Consider the following 19,738-nt stretch of genomic DNA (forward strand, 5'->3'; position numbering starts at 1 on the left):
TAGCCATTACAGTATGGCAAGCATTGAGGGCGAGAGCTGTAGTTCACCACGATGTAATATACAACTTTGGGGATGAGTTCTCTAAACCCAGCAAATGGAAAAGAGAGCAAGATTTCATGTTCATGTGTTAGGAAATAACCTGTCAGATTAATGAGGTTTGGCGCATGTCAGAGTGTTGTGGGAACCCCTTCTACTCGTTGCAAGTCCAAGATGAAAGAATTCAAGAACTGGAAAAGTTAGACTGTCACAAAGAAGTTTATTGGCACTGAGAAGTCAGCTTTTGCTAGGAGACTTACTTTGAAGTAACAAAGTCCTGGCAGAGAGATAAACAGGAGTGTAGAGAAATCCTGGCAGAAAGACATAAGGGGTAATGAGGAGAAGAGGCAGGGGGGTACCTGCACGCAGCTATGCCAAGGAGAAATTCCTGGGCATGGCATAATTCCTGCTTGGAATTTCTGCAAGAAAATGAGCCCCAAGTTGCCCTTTTTTATGAGGAATCTGAAACTGAGGTTTCAGTTGAATGACATTCCTTCAATGTTGTCATTGACCCCAAGCCTAGATTTCCAGTTGAATAAAACTGCTTCCTGGGAGTGGTCTTGAGCCAATTTTCAGCTCAATAGAGATATAAGGTCCAGATCTCCTGCTGAGGCTAAGTAGGAGTGTCCCTGGGCCAAAGTTAATGAAACCACTTAACTGCCCGAGGGTGGGACCCTGTCAGGACAGTCTCAGGTCTTAGCCCAAACTAGGACAGTTTCAGGGTTCCTCTGTCATTTCCCCTCTCAAGCAGTCACCACCCAAATTCATTTGGGGTAAAGGACGAAGGTCTCTTCTGTAATTGCTTGGAGCTGGCAAGGATCATAGAGATATCCCTAAGTTCATTTGGGGATTCATGCCAGAAGGGAAGGTGTGAGATCTGAAAACAGCCGCAGGGCATCTAAAGGGTATTGTGTGTCCAGATCAGTTGTCCCATGATCTGTTGGCTGAAGGGCAGTTGAAAATTCAAAACTTGAAGTCTAGAGAAAACAGATCTCAGGAGCAGATTAAAAGTGGGGTGTCATCCAGGGTTGAGATGATAACGTTTGGGAATGGGGTCTTTTGCAAAAAATGCATCAGGTCCCGTCTGTGAGCTGCCCTTGTGAATGCTGATAGCCCACCCAACAATGCTGAACAACCCCCACTACCCACAGAGCTCCCTAGCTAAAGATAGTTAAGGAGTTAATTATCCTAAGGAGTTAATTGCTGGCAGGGATATAGAATGCCAATCAAGGAAAGTAGGAGAGAAAGTGCTAGGAGCTTTTTTAGTTCTGATCCTTAGTAAAAGTGTTAAGTAGACTAGAGTCTAGGGTGCCATTGAGTTACTGAAGAATAACCTTTTTTTCCCATTTTCAGGGAAGCTAATTTCTCCTGATGGGGTGGAGTTCAGGGAGCAGAGTTGGCAGGATTAAGAGTGTGAGGAACCCAGAGAGTCAGATCAGGTAGGAGACCCTGATATCTATTAGGCCTCCCACCAAGTCACTGATGTTCTTTGGCTTCTAAAAGGCTCTGAAACCTGGGGGTTAATAGCTGTCCCAAGGTTAATTTTGATGCCTCTTCAATTAAAAGGGCCTTGGCAGCCACTGCTCTAAGACAGGATGGCCCACCTAGGGAAGTACACAGCTGCTCCTGTGAGGCAGAGTCTGGAGGAAGGGTGTGGCCCTTGCAGATCAAGATAAGAATGCAGTTTTTATCTTACCATATCTTACCATAATTCATCACAGTTCTTTTTCCCAGTGGCAAAAAATTGCAAACAACGTTTGAATTTAGATTTGGAGATTGTCTGATAGACTGTTTTAATTGAAGAGTAAAGTACAATATTGTTACATCAGAGAAACAAGGAAGCATAAGTTCTGATGGAGACTAAAATAAACACAAACAAGACAAGTATAAAAAGACCTCAACCACATACATGCAAAGCATGAAATAAAAATAATTCTAATGACTAATCTTCACTCTTAAAAATGTTAAGAAAATATGCCTACTTTTTTTTGTAATTCATATTTCATGTGGTGTTTGGCATAGGAGAACTGTTATTTTGTTTTTCAGCCATCACTGTAATTGAATGTAAGCCATTAGGACCACTTTTGATGGGAAGAAATAGAGAATTACCCCAAATGACTGAAGTATGAAAGTAAAAAGCATAAAAAATTTCTTAAGATTTTGGGTAGGGGGAGAGGAAGAAAAAAGAGAAAGGGAGACAGTTATTTATAAGATCAGAATTGAAATTATCAACAAAAGTTGGAGAAAAGGACGAAAAAAGAGCAAATTTCATCTAAGATTATGAATTTAATTGGGAACAGTGTTTCAATAGTTATGTTAGGTGATCTCGAGAGGTTTAGAAGATCAGAAAGAAATCACAATGCTTACATATTTCTCATCTTAGTTTCCTCAATCACATGATGTGAAAAATTCAGTCTTTTCCTCTTATCCATTGTATTAGAAAGAACAAACAAACAGCTATATGAAATGATAAAGTTGTTGGAATAGAAGGGGCCACGTCTTTGGCACTTTTGTCCTCTAAATCAGTTACTGACCTTTCCCATGTTTTCCCAGAAACATGGCCTCTACATCAGAACTGATTCAAGACCTTCAGAAAGAGCTCATCTGCTGCATATACAGGGAATACTTCACAAACCCAGTGACCATTGAATGTGGCCACAATTTTTGCCATAGTCGCCTCAGTAGTAGCTGGCAGCAAGGTCCAACCCCTTTCTCCTGTCCAGAGTGCAGGAGTGTCTCCCAGATGCAGGATTTTCAAGTCAACGTGCAACTTGGTAAATTGGCAGCCTTTGCCAAAGAACTAAGACTCCATTATTTGCAGTACCCTGATGGACATGACAAGTGTGAGGTACATCAGAAATTGGAGACGCTATTCTGTGAAGATGACCAGAGGCCAATCTGTATGTCCTGTTCTCAATCCCAGGAGCATGAGGTTCACAAACTCTTTTGCATAGATGAGGCTGCTGAGAACTTCAGAGTGAGTAATGTACCCATCATTCCATCCACGTGTTCATTTTGAATTTTCACAATAGCCTTCAAAGTTCATCCTAGAAAGAGATGTGTTTTCACAAGCTAGCTGCTATGCTCTAAGTACTCAACAATGCTCTTGGTTAATTGAAGTAACATGTGTTTTCTGGCCTCAATCTGAGTCTTTCCTTACAGACTGAAAATATGTCTCCCCTGAAGTTCAAGAACTTATTCTTGTTTTATATGAATTCATTTAGGCTCTGGAAGAGCCTCTGTTCATTGTAGAAAATGGATTCTGAGATTGTCAGGGCCATCTTCATCTGATATAATAATTAGCACCACCATTTCTTCATCTACCACAGAAAGGGCCAAGACAGTTGACTAATGGTTTTCTTCTTTTGTTACTAGAATGTTATCTCCTCTTGGGAGGGTGGAGGAGAGAGAGAGACTACTGTTATCTCAGAATAAGTCTTTCTGAAAGACTTGGATGTTAAACCATTGTCCACATATACCATGGGCTCCCAGTTTTAACTTTAACCTGTAGCTTCAAAAGTAAGAGCATTATTGCTTTATTATTAATTGATCTTTCAGCCATTCATACAAGAATAGGCTTGGATATTTAGAACTAAACTTCTGAGGGATACAACAACTTATGTTTCCTTTCTTTTTAAATATATATGATTTACAAATTTGTAGAAGAAACGCCATGGAACTGTAACTGCTTTGTGGAGAGAAACCAAAAACACTATGTGACAAGTGGCCAATGAGAAGGCTAAGCTGACATTCATAGAGGAAAGTATCTGTATTTTGATCCTTCAACATTTGAAATGCATGTTCTGCCATCATTCCTCAAAGTATCTCTTTGAGAGAGATAGTAGACATATTGGTCCAATTAATGAGGAAGGACACTGAGGATCAGAGTGGTTAACTGTTTTTCCTAAAGGCACATAATTAGTAGCCAGGTTCTTAGGTTTCAAATCAATTGCACTTTGCATTGCAGCAAAAAGAGAACACCAGGGAAGTAAGGGTGGTTTCCAACAGCAGAAATTGAGACTGTGTGTGTGGAGCACCAAGTATAGTAAGGTGTGGAGAGTCCAGAGAGGGTACTCACTGTCCATGGCCAACCTCAGCCACAGAAATGAACAAAATCAAAATCCAATGAGAACTTCAAAAGATCCTGTTGTCATTTAATGTCATGTCACTTCTTGTATTCATAAGCCTTAATTTTTCTTTGTAGAAGGAAAAATAAATTCAAAAGAAGCACGTTTTGTCTGAATTCCAGAAAATTAAACGCTTTCTAAATGAGGAGAAGGATACATATCTATCAAAAGTCGAAGCAGAAACGACAGCCAATTTCGAAGGCCTGAACAACAGAGTTAATGCATTGTTCCTCCATAGTCAAGAATTAAGGAAGAGAAGCACAGAGTTAGAGGAGGAGTGTAAGAAACCAGATCTGGATTTGCTCCTGGTAAGACCACAGAAAATAAGATGAAAAAACACCAAAGAAAGTTAAGAGATGACAAGATGAAGAATCTATTACCCATGTCTCAAACAAAATGAAGTTGTATAATCCATTATACTTTTGTACTTTTTCTAGTCCTTCAACATATACAGGTTAGTTTCTTTTTTCCCTTTATTAACCTCTTAGGGCAATACATTCAACTCTATGTTGGATTATGTTCTGGCTCCAGTAAGGGAGCAAAGAGAACAATTAGTCTGGAATATTGAGAGAAAGAAAGTGACACAAAATGAAGCTGGAACATAGTGAGAAAGGAAGTAATATAAAGTGAATCTACAATGAGTTAGAGTCATGTTGTGGAATTTTAATGGCCAAATAGAAGGTTACTAAAGCTCAATATTTTATTATTGAGATAATATCGAACTACTATCATTTAATTGATATGGTTTGTAGTTCTAGTCAGATTACATTCAAAATAATGAGACCAATTAGGGAAATCACAAAACATGAGGAAAGCCTAAACGAAGATGACTATTGGATGAGATAAGATAAGGGGCATACATTAGAAATGTTGCAGGGTAAAAATTGTGAAGATTCTTTTCTATTCTGTGTTTTCAAGACAATGAATAGATGGTCAGTTCCAGAGTCTCATTTTCTTAACTCAAATCCATCCATTATTGTTCTAATCATATATCATTTATTTTCTCAGTTCAGGATGTAGAAGAAGTGCTAAGGAGGTAGGTTTTCCCCTTACTTCATTAGGAGGAAACAACTTAAAAATGTGTTTGGCCTAATGGGCCTTGACTGGAGCAATGAAAACTGTATCACTGGTCATTTGATAAGTGGTGACATAAACTTAACATTTGTCTTCTCTAGAAATGAATCTGTGCTGCAAAAGAAAATAGAAACCTTTCAGATGTTCATGACTATCCCTTCCATTACTGGTTTCATGAAAAAAATTTTCAAATTTAAAGGTGAGTGGGAAAGAGAGAGGGGGCGGTCAATAGCAAAGAGCCAGCTCATTTCCATGTCTTCCCAATTTTCCTTTGGGTTAGAACCCACTTGGCTTTCACAGAATCCTGGAATGTCAAGAATGGAACCTACCTTAGTGATCATCTAGTTCAACTTCATACCTGAACAACAATTCACTTAAGTATTTATCCAACCTTTTTTGCTTAAAAGATATAGTGAATAACTTCAAATATAATCTATTCTTTTTATAATTTCCTTACCATTATGATTTTCCTCACAATGAGGCTCACTTTGCCTCTTTATCACTTTATATTTCAATATAACTTCTATTTCTCATTGATCTCTCATCAGAGGTCAGAGAAATTTAACTTTCCTTTTTACATAAAAACCATTCATGATTTAAGACTGCTACAATGTGGCTACAATCTTTCCCAAATCCTTTCCCCACCCCCCTCCAATTTTCCAGATTTCCCAAATAAGCATTTCATAAAATCTCTCAGCTACAAGACAAACCAAGAACATCCCATTCCTCATACTGTTCACGTGTACTGACCCTTGCTGATTCTTTTGGATATCACTGTGATGCAGAAAAGGTCATTCCTTGGTGGAAACATTTGTGTACACCTTTTTCTCAGTAAAATAACGACAACAATATCATAATTTGGATGTTAGCATTGTTTAATCTTCCTCTCTCCACAGTGAACATCACTCTGGATTGCAACACAGCTGACCCAGGTATCATCATATCCGAGGATATGAAAAGTATGAGATATGGAGGTGTCCAAGAAGAAGCACCAGACAATAATGGGAGATTGACAGATTTTGCGCAAGTCCTTGCTATTCAGTCCTTTGTTTCAGGGAGACATTACTGGAAGGTGCAGGTGTCAAATAACACTGTGTGTTGTTTTGGCATCTGTAAAAAAAAATCAAAAGAGTCTCAAGACTTGTTTGTACTTAGAAGTACACTGAAACATAATTCTTACTTACTTTATGCCACATCTTACCTTAATCTTTGTTCCCAAGTCCATAGAACATACTGCATGGTGTCAATGTGTGCAACTTAAAGGTTGGCATCTTCCTTGACTATGAACGTGGAGAGATATCATTTTATCATGTGGAAAATAGATATCTAATTTATACTTTCCCAACCACTTCATTTTCAGGACCTCTCATGCCAATCGTTAGTCTTTCTAAGAAAGTATTGACAAATGATTCAAATGATTATTCTCTCACAATCTGTTCCTAATTGAGAGAAATCAAGGACCACACATTTATTGGCCAATGAACTTCTGGCATTATCACCCCAATTCCTATGTACTATGTTACATGAAAATAGTCAGACCTACTTGCCCTGCTGACAATAACTTTTCCTGTTTTATCTTTGTATATATATATATTTTATTATCTCAACTCCAGTAGAATATAAGCTCTTATATCAGGGAATGTTTCATTTTGCTCTCTCTATAACCAATGTCTAGAATGTTACTGAAGTTTAATAAATGGTTATTGAAATTGGATCAAACTTTCTTAATTACTCACAGATGGATATGATGATAGGTATTAAGCTAGGAGGGAACTTGAAGCTAGGGGATTTCCATGTACCCTATGTAGACCTAGAAAAATCTACTAGAACAACAAATAATTTTGAAAATTAAGAACTTGAAAAAAATTATGGAAAAACAGATGTATGTAATATCTATCCATATCTTAGGAATCTATTCCTAAGTGGAACTCACAAAGTATATGTTTTTCAATTCTGAATGCATTTGGGGGAGGGGGATCTATGTTAGCACATAAATAACACATAAAAACAAATAAAAAATTTAATCAAAAGTCAATCTTTACTGACAATGAAGTAGTAATAATTATAATCGGTGAGAGTCTGTAGTGAAGATTCACCCTAAAGACTGAATAGAATAAGCCTAAAGTAAGAGTGGATTAAAGGAAAATAACAGAATTAATAAATTGGCTTAATAAAGGAGATGTCAGTGAAGTATCTAGCAAAATTTTTTGCATTAAAAACAAGTGAGTTCTTAAAAGGAAATGTTATGAGGAAAATATACAAAAAAAAGTGTAGCTGAAAAAGATCAAACAAAAATAAACTACAATTAAATGCAAAAGAAAAGCTCTATCAAGTTTAGAAATGAAACTAAACCATTTTCAAAATTAAATAAATATTCCTATATGTAATTTGATTTTAAAAAGAAAAATGAGGGGACAGCTAGATGGTGCAGTGGATAGAGCACCAGCCCTGAAGTCAGGAGGACCTGAGTTCAAATTTGACCTCAGACACTTAAGACTTTCTAGCTGTTTAACCCTGGGCAAGTCACAACCCCAATTGCTTCAGCCAAAAAAAGGAAAGAAAACCATTTTACTCTCAAAGTGAAAAGATGATTGAAATTGTAACAATGAAGAGGAAGTAAAATTTTAAAAAACGTACCAAATTTTATGCCAACAAAACTAGCAACCTTTATGAAATGAACTTACAAAAATGGAAGAGCCAAACTAACAGAACAATAGAAATTTAAATTTAACCAACGTATGAAGAAGAAATTGAACAAGTCTTTAATGAATTAATAAAATATGGAAAAACTCCTCAAACTCAGATGGAATATTAACTGAATTTTATCAAACATTTAAAATATAATTAATTTTCACATTGCATAAAGTTTTTCTTGAACAAAACAGAGAGAAGACATTTTATCATACTCTTTCATTTTTGTGGGATAATTCCACAGGGATATTCTATAAAGAGACAAACTCAAAAAGAGAGGCAAAAAGGATTTCATCTCTTTTCCATGAGAAAGGGTACTTTCCTTATGGCACTCAGAAATGTGCTGGGAGTATAAAACTCAACAAAGCAAAAAAAAAAAAAAAAAAAACTTATTCCTAATGCAATACCCTCACCCCATTCTCTGTCTTTTCCTCTCATTGGCTGGGCTTCAGAGCTTGCAATATGAACAAGGTCTGGACAAACAAGAATTTTGTAGTTAATACTAGTGGCACCTTACCCCTCTTGTATCTTTTTTGTCACTAGTCATGGGAGAGCTTGTTAGACAAGTGGTCATATAGAAATGCAAATGTTTTGCAAGAATGTTCAGCCTGCTTCCTAAGGAGCTTCACTTTTTAGATATTCCACTCACAATGAAACTCATATATTCACCACTAGTAAAAGAAAAAAAAAAAAAGACATACCATTATCACTAATGAAAATAGTCTTGATTAAAACACTTGCCATGAAGCCACAACAATATACACAGAAATACTTTAAGATTATTTTGAAAACAAACAGATTTATTCAAGGAATGTAAAGATGAGTCAATATTAGCTAAAAAGAAACAACCAGGTTTGGGCATAAGGAAAACAATATAAAGCAGATTCACAAAATCTTCCCAAAGCATATAATTTATATGTTAACACTAAAAAGTCTAAAAGTAAATAAATTATTTTTATGATGATAAATAACATTTACCGAGAGTTAGATATATTCCAAAAAGGTCAGGATCAACCACTGTTAACAACATTATTCAATATAATTGTTTGACTGATAACAGTATGAAAAAATAAGAAAAATGGTGGAATAAATATAGGAAAAAATTGGGAAAATCTGCTGTTTTTGCAGCATTATATTGCTTTACTTAGGAAATTTTGTCAATTCTGTAAGGAAAATGTCTTCAAAATTTGGAACTTGAATTAATCAGCAGGATGTGGAACACAGCTAACAAAATCATCCATTTCCTACCAACAAACATATTTATTACAATACTTTCAGCCTTGTCAAAGTTAGATATATTAAAATTAAAGTCCCAGGTCATATGATCAACAAGAAGTCATTTTCTCTAATTCCCATGACCTCCCAAACTTACTCCAAAATAGAAATAGAGCCAAAGAGAAAGTAACTTCATGATTTAGGAAATCTAGAATCCAAAATAAAATTTAAAAAAACCCAGCCAGGAATTGAGTGCTCACTGACCTTGACTTCACAGAATCCCTCCTTAGCACCATAATGAAGGAAAATAACAGGGAAAAACCTGCTTGAACACACACACAGACACACACATATACACAAAATCATCATTTTGTAGATGTATTTGTGCCATGACTAACAAAGGCCTTAAGTAACTTTAAAGAGATATGCCTCTGGTAGTCTGGAGAAAAAGGGAAATGAGAACATAATAATAATTGATATTTCTATATCTAGTTAAGTTCTGAAACATGTTTTAAATATATTATCTCATTTTAATCTCATAACAACCTTGTGACATAAGCACTACAAATATCCCCATTTTACAGATGGAAATAGGCACAAAGAGATTAAGAAAATTGCCAGTGGTATGTGCAAAAATGTTTGTGGTAGCCCTTTTTGTAGTGGCTAGAAACTGGAAACTGAATGGATGCCTAACCATTGAAGAATGGCTGAATAAAGTATGGTATATGAATATTATGGAATATTACTTTTCTGTAAGAAACGACCAACAGGATGATTTCAGAAAGACCTGGAGAGAATGTTGGAGGGGATGTGGGAAAACAGGGACACTGATACATTGTTGGTGGAAATGTGAACACATCAGCCATTCTGGAGGGCAATTTGGAACTATGCCCAAAAGTTTTCAAACTGTGCATACCCTTTGATCCAACAGTGCTACTACTGGGCTTATATCCCAAAGAGATACTAAAAAGGGAAAGGGGCCTGTATGTGCCAAAATGTTTGTGGCAGCCCTATTTGTAGTGACCAGAAGCTGGAAAATGAATGGATGCCCATCAATTGGAGAATGGTTGAATAAATTGTGGTATATGAATGTTATGGAATATTATTGTTCTGTAAGAAATGACCAGCAGGACAAATACAGAGAGGATTGGCGAGACTTACATGAACTGATGCTGAGCGAAATGAGCAGAACCGGAAATCATTATATACCTCAACAGCAATACTGTATGAGGATGTATTCTGATGGAAGTGGATTTCTTCAACAAAGACAAGATCTAACTTAGTTTCAATTGATCAAGGATGGACGGAAGCAGTTACACCCAAAGAAAGAACACTAGGAAATGAATGTAAACTGCTTGCATTTTTGTTCTTCTTCCCAGGTTATTTATACCTTCTAAATTCAATTCTCCCTGAACAACAAGAAAACTGTTCGGTTCTGCACCCATATATTGTATCCAAGATCTACTGTAATCTATTTAACATGTATAGGACTGCTTGCCATCTTTGGGGAGAGGGTGGAGGGAGGGAGGGAAAAATCGAACAGAAATGAGTGCAAGGGATAATGTTGTAAAAAATTACCTGGCATGGGTTCTGTCAATAAAAGTTATTTAATAATAATAATAATAAAAAAGAATGACCTGGAGAGACTTACATGAACTGATCCTAAGTGAAATGAGCAGAACCAGGAAATCATACTCAGGAAATACACTCTGACAACAAGGATATATGATAATCGATTATGATAGACATGGCTGTCTCTACTATGAGATGATTCAAACCATTTCCACTTGTTCAGTGATGAAGACACCGAGAGAGAGTGATGGGGAACTGAGTGTGGACTGTTGTGACATAGCATGTTCCTCTTTCTGTTGATGTTTGCTTGCATTTGTTTTCTTTCTCAGGTTTTTTTTTTTTTTTTCTTCTTGATCCAATTTTTCTTGTGCAGCAAGATAACAGGGGATAATTTGGAACAGAAAGTTTGCATTTGATTTAGACAAGTCTCTTTCCAACCTGAACAAAAGTATACCTATATTCTCCGTAGTTTTCAGATATTAGATAAGGTTCTAAAATTTCCAATTGAAAAACTGCTTGCCATTTTGTTTTTTCTTAGTTGTTAGATTCACTGGAAAGAAAATTTTTCACTGAAGTCAATCACCTTTTTCCCTTATGTTATTCAAGTCTACTTATATCCAAATGATGTGTTTGAAATTCAGCACCAAATCATGAGATGATGAGATTGAGGAGAGCCAATAAGCACCAACAGTTGGGGTTTGGCATCAATGCCAGGATTCTGCCATGTGAAGAATTTGAAATGTCCTTTCTTTGATAAAAGGTAGGTTTATTTATGAGATTACAGACAAAATGAAGAGGTTAAATAGGCACTAGGAGTGGTAAATATGAAATAGATTTGGGAGAGCATATAGTTGGACACCACGAGGAGGGATGGGAGTAAAGACCAAGAGGCAGAATACCCTAGCAGGCTAACCCAAAAGGTATTCAGCAAAACTACTGTAGGCATGGACATGTTATTGGGAAAATTTAACCTCAGGAGTTTGACACAACTTGGCTTTCTGATTGGATATAGTATAGTGGGATCTCATTAGGGAATGGGCTGATCCTATCAGTGTCTTTCCCTGCTTGCCTCCGGAGTAATCTTACTGCAGGCTTTCTCTGCAAACTTCTTAGTTTCTTTCTCAGGTTTTTTTTTTTTTTTCTTCTTGATCCAATTTTTCTTGTGCAGCAAGATAACAGGGGATAATTTGGAACAGAAAGTTTTGCAAGGTCAATGTTGAAAAATTACCCATGCATATGTTTTGTAAATAAAAAGCTTTAATAAAAGTTAAAAAAAAAAAAGAAAAAATGCCAGTGGTTACACAAATAGTAACTATCAAAGGCATATCTGTTTCTTTTCCATTTACAAAGAACCAACTCAAATTGTTCTCCCCTATTCCAGCTCTGCTTTTGAGAATCCAAGACATCTGTCTTGGGCAGATGTACATTTTGATAATTGATAAAGTCATCTGATTTGGGTAAAAAAAAAAAACAAAAAACAACCCCATCCCAATTCTATATACTGCTGTTAGAGAATTAAGATTGAATTTCTCAGTATCCAATAAGTGAGTCTTGTGTCCACACCAACTACAGGCAGCGAGGTCCTTTAGCTTTTTATTCCTATCTCTCTCTTGATTCTGCTCCCTGCCAGTGATCCCAGGACCCCATCACAAATTCCACCAAATCTCTACTTTCAACACACCTGTGGAGAAGCAGCCTATACCCCAAACCCACCAAGTTGTTTTAGTATATATAAATTATTCACACCACACTTCTATTATAATTTGGAATTACATGTTAAATATATTATACTAATTGCTAAAATCCCACAAATTGTCAGGATTCAAAGGTTAAGATTTCTTTCTTAAGGATCTTGCCTTAAACCCAAGTCTCTGGCCAACAAAAGATCCCTGCCTAAAATCCACTAGATCTTTGGGTCCTAATCATGAATATAAATAGCACATTTTATGTTTTGTCCAGAGATCATGAAAATCTTCCCTTCCTGGATTGTTTTTTTTTTTTTTTTTTTTTTTTAAATTAGATAAGAAAGGCCATTCTTCACTTCCAGTCTTTCTTATCTATCCTTACTCACTGAATGGGTTGTTTCCTTAGTCAAACTCAGCTTAGCGTAAAAAGGTCAATGTCTTCCACTCATTCCTGATCTGTTTCTGATCATTGGACCCACATAGCTCCAGAGGAGAAAGTGAAGCTGATGACTTGCATAGCATTCTCTCATTCAAATCTGCTTGACATGCATGTCATGGCATCACCTCCCAATGTCATGGTCCTCTTCAAAATTGAAGCTCAAACAAGTCTCTTGATCAGTTTTCAATGACATAAATTTCTGCAAATGGAGAAAGAATCTCTCTTTTCTGTCTATGCTCCTTCTATTTCTGTCCTCTGCATTTCAAAACTTGCTAGAATTATCAACATTGAAATAAGAGTACATTTCTCTTTTTGAACAATTTTTAATATTCTTTTAAAAGTCTTATGTTACAAAATCTATCCTTCTTTTCTTCTCACTCCTTCCTGAAAGCAATCTGGTATCTTTTAAAGTTTTGACAAGTAAAGTTCTCATCCCCTCCCTGCCCAAATCTTTTTTTTTTTTTTTTTTTTTTTGGCTAATCAGGACACAAGGAAAAGTTCATTGCAATAACCTGAACAGATCACAGAAGATGTTCCAAATATATACTATGCCTTGCATTGAGGAAAAACATACAAATCCCTCTATTTTTCTTAAGGAATACTATGAAGTTTCAGACTACAGAGAAGGGACAATGATGTTCCTTGGGATCTAAGTAGAGACCTAGGGAGAGAGAAGGTTTTCAGGAATTGATTTTTTCAAAGGATCCTTCAATTTTCTACCTGCAAAATATATATATTCAATATGTTAATATATATTATATGCATAAATACATAATATACATGATATATTAACATGTTATATATAAATATATGATTTATAGACATTTACATATATTATATAAATGTCCATATATAAAATAAATAAAATTGTGTATCTTCAGGGAATCTTTTAAGCTAGCACTAATAATTTTTTTTGATTGGTTGAGAGTATTAATTCTGATAATAGAACAGAATTTACTTCTAAGATTTTAAAAGAAATAAGGGAGGGAGAATTGCAAGTCGAATGCATCTGCCCTCAAAAGGGAAATGGAAAAAAACAGACTGCTCAATTGATGTTAGATACTAAATTGTTTTGGACCAAATGTTTGCCTATTGCTTTGTTAAAGAATTAGAACTGCCCCAGAAGAGATCTGGGGCTTTCCTCATATGAGATGGTAGCAACTCTTAATGCACCTAACCTTGTAGCTCCCCTTAGAGCTGCTCTTAATGCCTGTCCCTCGATAGCACGGCTAGGCCACACTTACTCCTCTTTGGGCACCAACCTGGATCCCATAGAGACAGACCACCAGGAGTTAGGGGTGAAGTCAAAGAGAACTTTATTCTTAGATAGCACATATTTATACCCCCCTGAGTATCTGGGTAAGGGAAGGTCCTCTAGGAACCTGATATAACAGGATGGGCCTGAGAACAGGGAGGGAGGTGTGCTAAGCTTTGAGAGCACTAAGGAGGGAGTCGTGGTACCTGGTGTCAGACACCGCCTCTTGGGGCTATGCCCCACCTCCATGTAGAACTGGCCTGTGTCTCAGTACCTCTCATCCCTCAGGTCCTCCCACATGCCTTGAACTGAATTCCTTGCTTCTAGAGGTTTTTTAACCCTTACATCTCCCCCTCTTTTATTAATGAGACCAAATGTTCTCATGTTGACGAATCAGAAGGTCTTCTATAAGCACCTCTAATGAATTTTTTTTTAAAGAATACATACAAAGCATCTTAGCAAAGTAAACAAAAGCAAAATAAGAAACAATAGAAAAATGACTATATGAAGCCCATACGATACGATAGAAGGGGATAGGAAAGGAAGTATTTTGGATCCAATCACTAAGCAGGTCTGGCACAGGTAGTCATTGCTCTACTATGATGCTGTTTTGGGCATTTCTTAGGTCACTTCCTTCTCTTCTTTTTCAGCCCCTGTTTTAATAGGGGCAACTTTCTTTGTTCTTCTTTCAGGACTCCAGCAGCCTTCCCCATCAGGACCTGCAAGAAATAATATCCCAGCCCTCTCCGAAGTACTAAGGATGGACTTGCCAGTATCCTACCATGCTACCATGTCCTTCCAAAGGACCTTTTGAATGTTCTCCAGGACTTGAAGTGCTGTTTTCTTTTTTCTTTTCTTTTCTTTTTTTTTTTTTTAAATTATAACTTTTTATTGACAGAACATATGCCTGGGTAATTTTTTTTTTTTTTACAACATTATCCCTTGCACTCACTTCTGTTCCAACTTTCCCTTCCCTCCCTCCACCCCCTCCCCTAGATGGCAAGCAGTCTTATACATGTTAAATATATTATAGTATATCCTAGATACAATATATGTGTGCAGAACCGAACAGTTCTCTTGTTCCACAGGAAGAATTGGATTGAAATACTATTTTCATGGGGCCTAGTTTTCTGTCCTGTCTATATGATTGTATATGATTGTGCCAAATGTATCATTGCTGGAGAGAGGCTGGCATCCCTATCCAGACACAAGAAATTGTAGGCATATAAGGTCTTATCCACATCCACCTGTGTGGGCCATTGGGAATTCTGTCTATTTCCTCCCCCTTTCTGTTTAATAAGGGTGGCCTTCAGAATACGATGGGCCTGTTTTACTAGGTCTTGGCCCTGTGGATTATAAGGAATCACTGTAACATGTTTAATGGTGAGTGTGGTGAGGAAGGTGGCCATCTGCTTAGAGGTATAAGCTGGAGTATTGTTGGTCTTTATGGTATTAGGAATTCCATGAGAAGAGAAACAACTATATGAATGTTTAATGACTGAAAGAGTGTTCTCACAGGAGGCCACTGTGGCCCAAAGGAAGCTAGAAAAGGTGTCATTCCAGACGTGGATGACCACACGGCCCACATGTGTCACATCCATTTGCCACAAATCACTGGGGAATAAACCCTGTGGATTAACTCCTTTACAAGGTGGAGGAGGGAGAAATGGTACACACTAAACACACTGCTTCCCTATCTGTCGGGTTTGTTTCCAGGTGAGGCCATAAAGGTGACGTAGAGAATTACCGGGTAAGTGGAGAAATTCATGGGCACATCCAGGGGGTGTGGTGACTGTGAGAAGGGAGCATTGTAAAGCATGGTCTGTCACCTCATTGCCCTCAAATATGCCTCCTGCACAGTACTGTGAGACTATACATACAGGACATAAATGGGATGTTTCCTAGGCTGTAAAATTAGCTGCAATTCATTAAGAAGAATTCTGAGGCTGTAAGACAGCAACCTCAAAGCCTCTGAGCACTTGGACAGTATATAAGCTATCTGATGTGATGTTAATGGGCTCTGGGTATTTCTTACATCCTTTCAAGATGTCACATAAAGGCTGCATCAAAGAAATAAAAATAGAGGCATGAGCCCTTAACCATTGAATTTGTCCAACCAGTTTATGAAATAGTTTTAGAATATTCATCTTGTCTAATTGTAAGTTAGGTGTTTGATTAGTAATTGCAGAAGTAGCCATGCGGAGTCCCAGGTAAATAATGGGACAGTTATGTCAGATGTTTTCTGGGGCTACCACCAGTCCATGTTGAGCGAGAACACTATATGCATAGTCTCCTTCAGCAGGGCAGAGAGATCTTTCCCCCTGCTCATTGATAACAGTATATGATCCATGTAATGCAGTATCATGGCATGAAGCCACACCTTCCTAATTGGTTCTAGCACTTACGCTATGTACACCTGACACAAGGTGGGGCTATAACACATTCCTTGGGAGAGAACTTTCCATTGGTAGTGCAGATCAGGCCCTGTATTGTTTGTAGAGGGAATGGTAAAAGCAAATCTTTTCTTATCCTCTGGGACCAGAGGGATGGAGAAGAAATGATCTCATATGAATTTTACTGTAACTCGCCAACTGGTGGATACTAGATTAGCAGATTAGCCAGGCTGTAGAGCTCCCATAGGTTCAATAGCAGCATTAATAGCCCTAAGGTCCACTAGCATTCCAAATTTCCCAGATTTTTTCTGTATAATAATTACAGGGCTATTCCATGGGCTGGACGTTGATTCTATATGTCCGGACTTCCACTATTGTTGCATAATTTCACATAAGGTTTGGGCTTTGTCCACTGAGAAAGTCCATTGAGGCACCCAAACAGGGGTGTCAGATTTCTATGTTAATGGTGTGAGTATGATATGAAAGGTGGTGCCCAAACTTCAATGACCCCAATTAAAAATCCTGTGGAGTTGATATATAAACTGAGGCCTCACAAGCCTTCAATATGTCCCTGACCCATAGATTGTACCTGAGACCTGCAACCACCAGGGGTCGGAATACCCCTGTTTGTCTGCAAACTGCCAGGGCAGGTCTTCTACTGCAACCCCTTTAGACATAGCAGCTGGGAGGACATCCATTTGAAAGGCACTGGAGCCTACATTCTCACATCTCTTTATCATCTCTTCCAGGCCAGCCTCCCCATCTACAATGAGCATGGGCTTCTGGCAGTTAGTATTAGCATTCTCCCATGCCAATTTCAGTATAAGGAGGCTAGGGGGAGAACCTCTGTCCACTGACCTCTCAACAACTACCTGTAGGTGCCTAGGTCACAAAATCAGGAAAAGGTTCATCTGGACCCTGTTTAATCCTAGTCATTGAGGACCTCTGCTTTCCAAAAGCTTGAATTTTGCTAAATGCTCTTTGGGCACATTGGGACACAGCTGCATATACAGCTACATCATATTGCATTGGATCCTCATTTCTTTTATACTTTCCAGCTTTCTGTATTATGTGTCTTAACCTTGCCTGGGAAGTTCTAAAGCCTTCACAAGGGGACACAGAGGGAGCAGACAAGAGATATATCTCCTCAGGGAGGATGGGGGATGAGGAGAAGATCATGCTTCAGAAACAGAGACAAACTTCCCTCTGTTCGCTTTCTCCTCCTGTGTCTTATCACAGTCCTTTTCTTCAAGGTCATGTATCTCTGTTTACTTTCTCATTACTCATTTTATCCCTGCCTCCTCCTGTTCCATCATTTCCATTTCCTTCTTCTTCCTCACTACCTCTTCCTTCTTTGACATCACATCTACCTCTTTGTGTTCCTGTTTACTTCCTGTTTGTTCCCCCAGCTAATTTCCACCAGCTCCATTTTGTGGGCAGAGCTGGTCCAAATGAGTGCTGGTTTGTAAACCTCATTTGTTTTATGACCCTCATTTGTTTTTTGACTCTGTTTGCACTTCATGATCTACTTTTAATGGATTGTGCTTTGTACCTCTTAAAGTGCCCCCAATCACTTGATAAATGAGGTGTTGCCATTCCAGAATGTCTCCCAGACTTTTCTTATCATAGGAAGCCACCCACGTTTTAAAATCCATTTCCAATCCTGCTTGCTTCTATCAGCTTCTTTCCCTTGTACCTCCTGGTCTGGGACCCTCACAATAATTTGTCCTATTTCCTAACTTTCTACTCACTTTAGAGCAGAGTTCTGTCTCTCTTCCCACCTGTAGGCCTGCTACAAGGTGAGGTCTTAGCCATAACTGTCCCTGTTTAGGCACCACTTGTAGTATCTCTTAATGCTACCCTAACCTTGTAGCTCCCTTAGAGCTACTCTTAATGCCTGTCCATCAATGGTGGCATGACTAGGCCATACTTATCTGTCTTTGAGCACCAACCCGGATAACACGGAGACAGACCACAAAGAGGTAGGGGTGAAGCGAGAGAGACCTTTATTCTTAGATAGCACATATTTATACTCCCCTGAGTATCCGGGGGAACAGGAGGTCCTCTAGGAACCTGGCATAATGGGATTGGCCTGAGAAGAGGGAGAGAGGCATGCTAGGCTTGGAGAGCACTAAGGAGGGAGACATGGTACCTGGGATAAGGCACTGCCTTATTACACTGCCGAATTCCTCAACTCTCCACAAACAGAACCCTTTTTTTCCTATAGGCCTTGCTTATTATGCCAGAGTAAAACTTCAGCCCAGGGAAGCTCATGAGTGCCTGGTTAGAAGCCTAGTTAATCTAATGTAGACAGGCAGGCAGCACCATCAGGCAGATTGCTCACTGAATGTCAGTGAGTTTATTTCATTTCTTTTCTTCCCTTCATGTGTTCCTTATAGCATGAGAGTATTATTGGTTTCACTCTTCTGAACCAAATATATTCACTTATTCACAGAATCATCAGAAGAGAATTGTTAAGTTGGTAGAGAATTTAGAAGTCATCTAGTCCAGAGCTTCTTAAACTCTTTCCACTCTCAACCTCCTTTCCTCTGGGAAATGTTTACTTAATCTTAGCTATATGACTATAAAAAAATAGGTATACAAATCAAACATTCACTGATTTTTTTAAAAGTCATAAAAATTTATTTACAATCAATTCTTTCATATACATATAATTTGAGCATTTATTAAAGATGAAAACAAATTTGCATACTAATGAGATGGATGTGCTTTACAGAGAGAATTAACTTTTGGTGGCATATTTGATACAGTATGACAGAGTATTCAGAAATCTCATAGTGTTGCCAGATTTTTCTGTTGTTGGGTGTTAGCCCCAACAAGCTGCTCACAAATGAGGGTATGTTTAGCTAACAGTGCTTGCTCTCTTTCAGGCAGCACGGACCAGTACAGATTCCCTTTTAGCCTGCCTTCACTCTCCTACTGCTTCTTAACCATCACGGACTTGGTCCTCCTCCTCCCCCCCCCCCACCCCGCCCCGTCCCGTCCCTTCTCTCTAGCCAAGCTCCCATCAAGTGCCTGACAAATTACCTACATGGAACACAGCCGAGCTCACATCGCTAGTTCTATTATAAGACAAAAAGGATCCCTGTCCCCCGATTTATAAGCCACGAGGAACTCGGTAACCAGCTCGGGGCTGACTGGATCCCCTGAGCACACCCCGGTGAGCGTCACACAAACCAAATCGGCAGCGTTGAAGAGAGACAGAACTCTGCTCTAAAGTCCAGGTTGGC

At 38.2% G+C, this 19,738-nt stretch overlaps 1 protein-coding gene across 1 annotated transcript; it reads left to right on the plus strand.

The window, feature by feature from the left end:
* Window positions 1-2,593: 2,593 nt before the first annotated feature.
* On the plus strand, window positions 2,594-6,680 carry LOC111720137 (probable E3 ubiquitin-protein ligase TRIML1). Its single transcript, XM_031961443.1, is given in 6 exon segments — window positions 2,594-3,013; window positions 4,286-4,471; window positions 4,601-4,617; window positions 5,339-5,436; window positions 6,134-6,483; window positions 6,486-6,680. Coding segments are annotated over 6 exon segments (1,266 nt in total).
* Window positions 6,681-19,738: the final 13,058 nt, after the last annotated feature.

Source organism: Sarcophilus harrisii, chromosome 3 (assembly GCF_902635505.1).
Source record: "Sarcophilus harrisii chromosome 3, mSarHar1.11, whole genome shotgun sequence".
Lineage (NCBI taxonomy): Eukaryota > Metazoa > Chordata > Mammalia > Dasyuromorphia > Dasyuridae > Sarcophilus > Sarcophilus harrisii.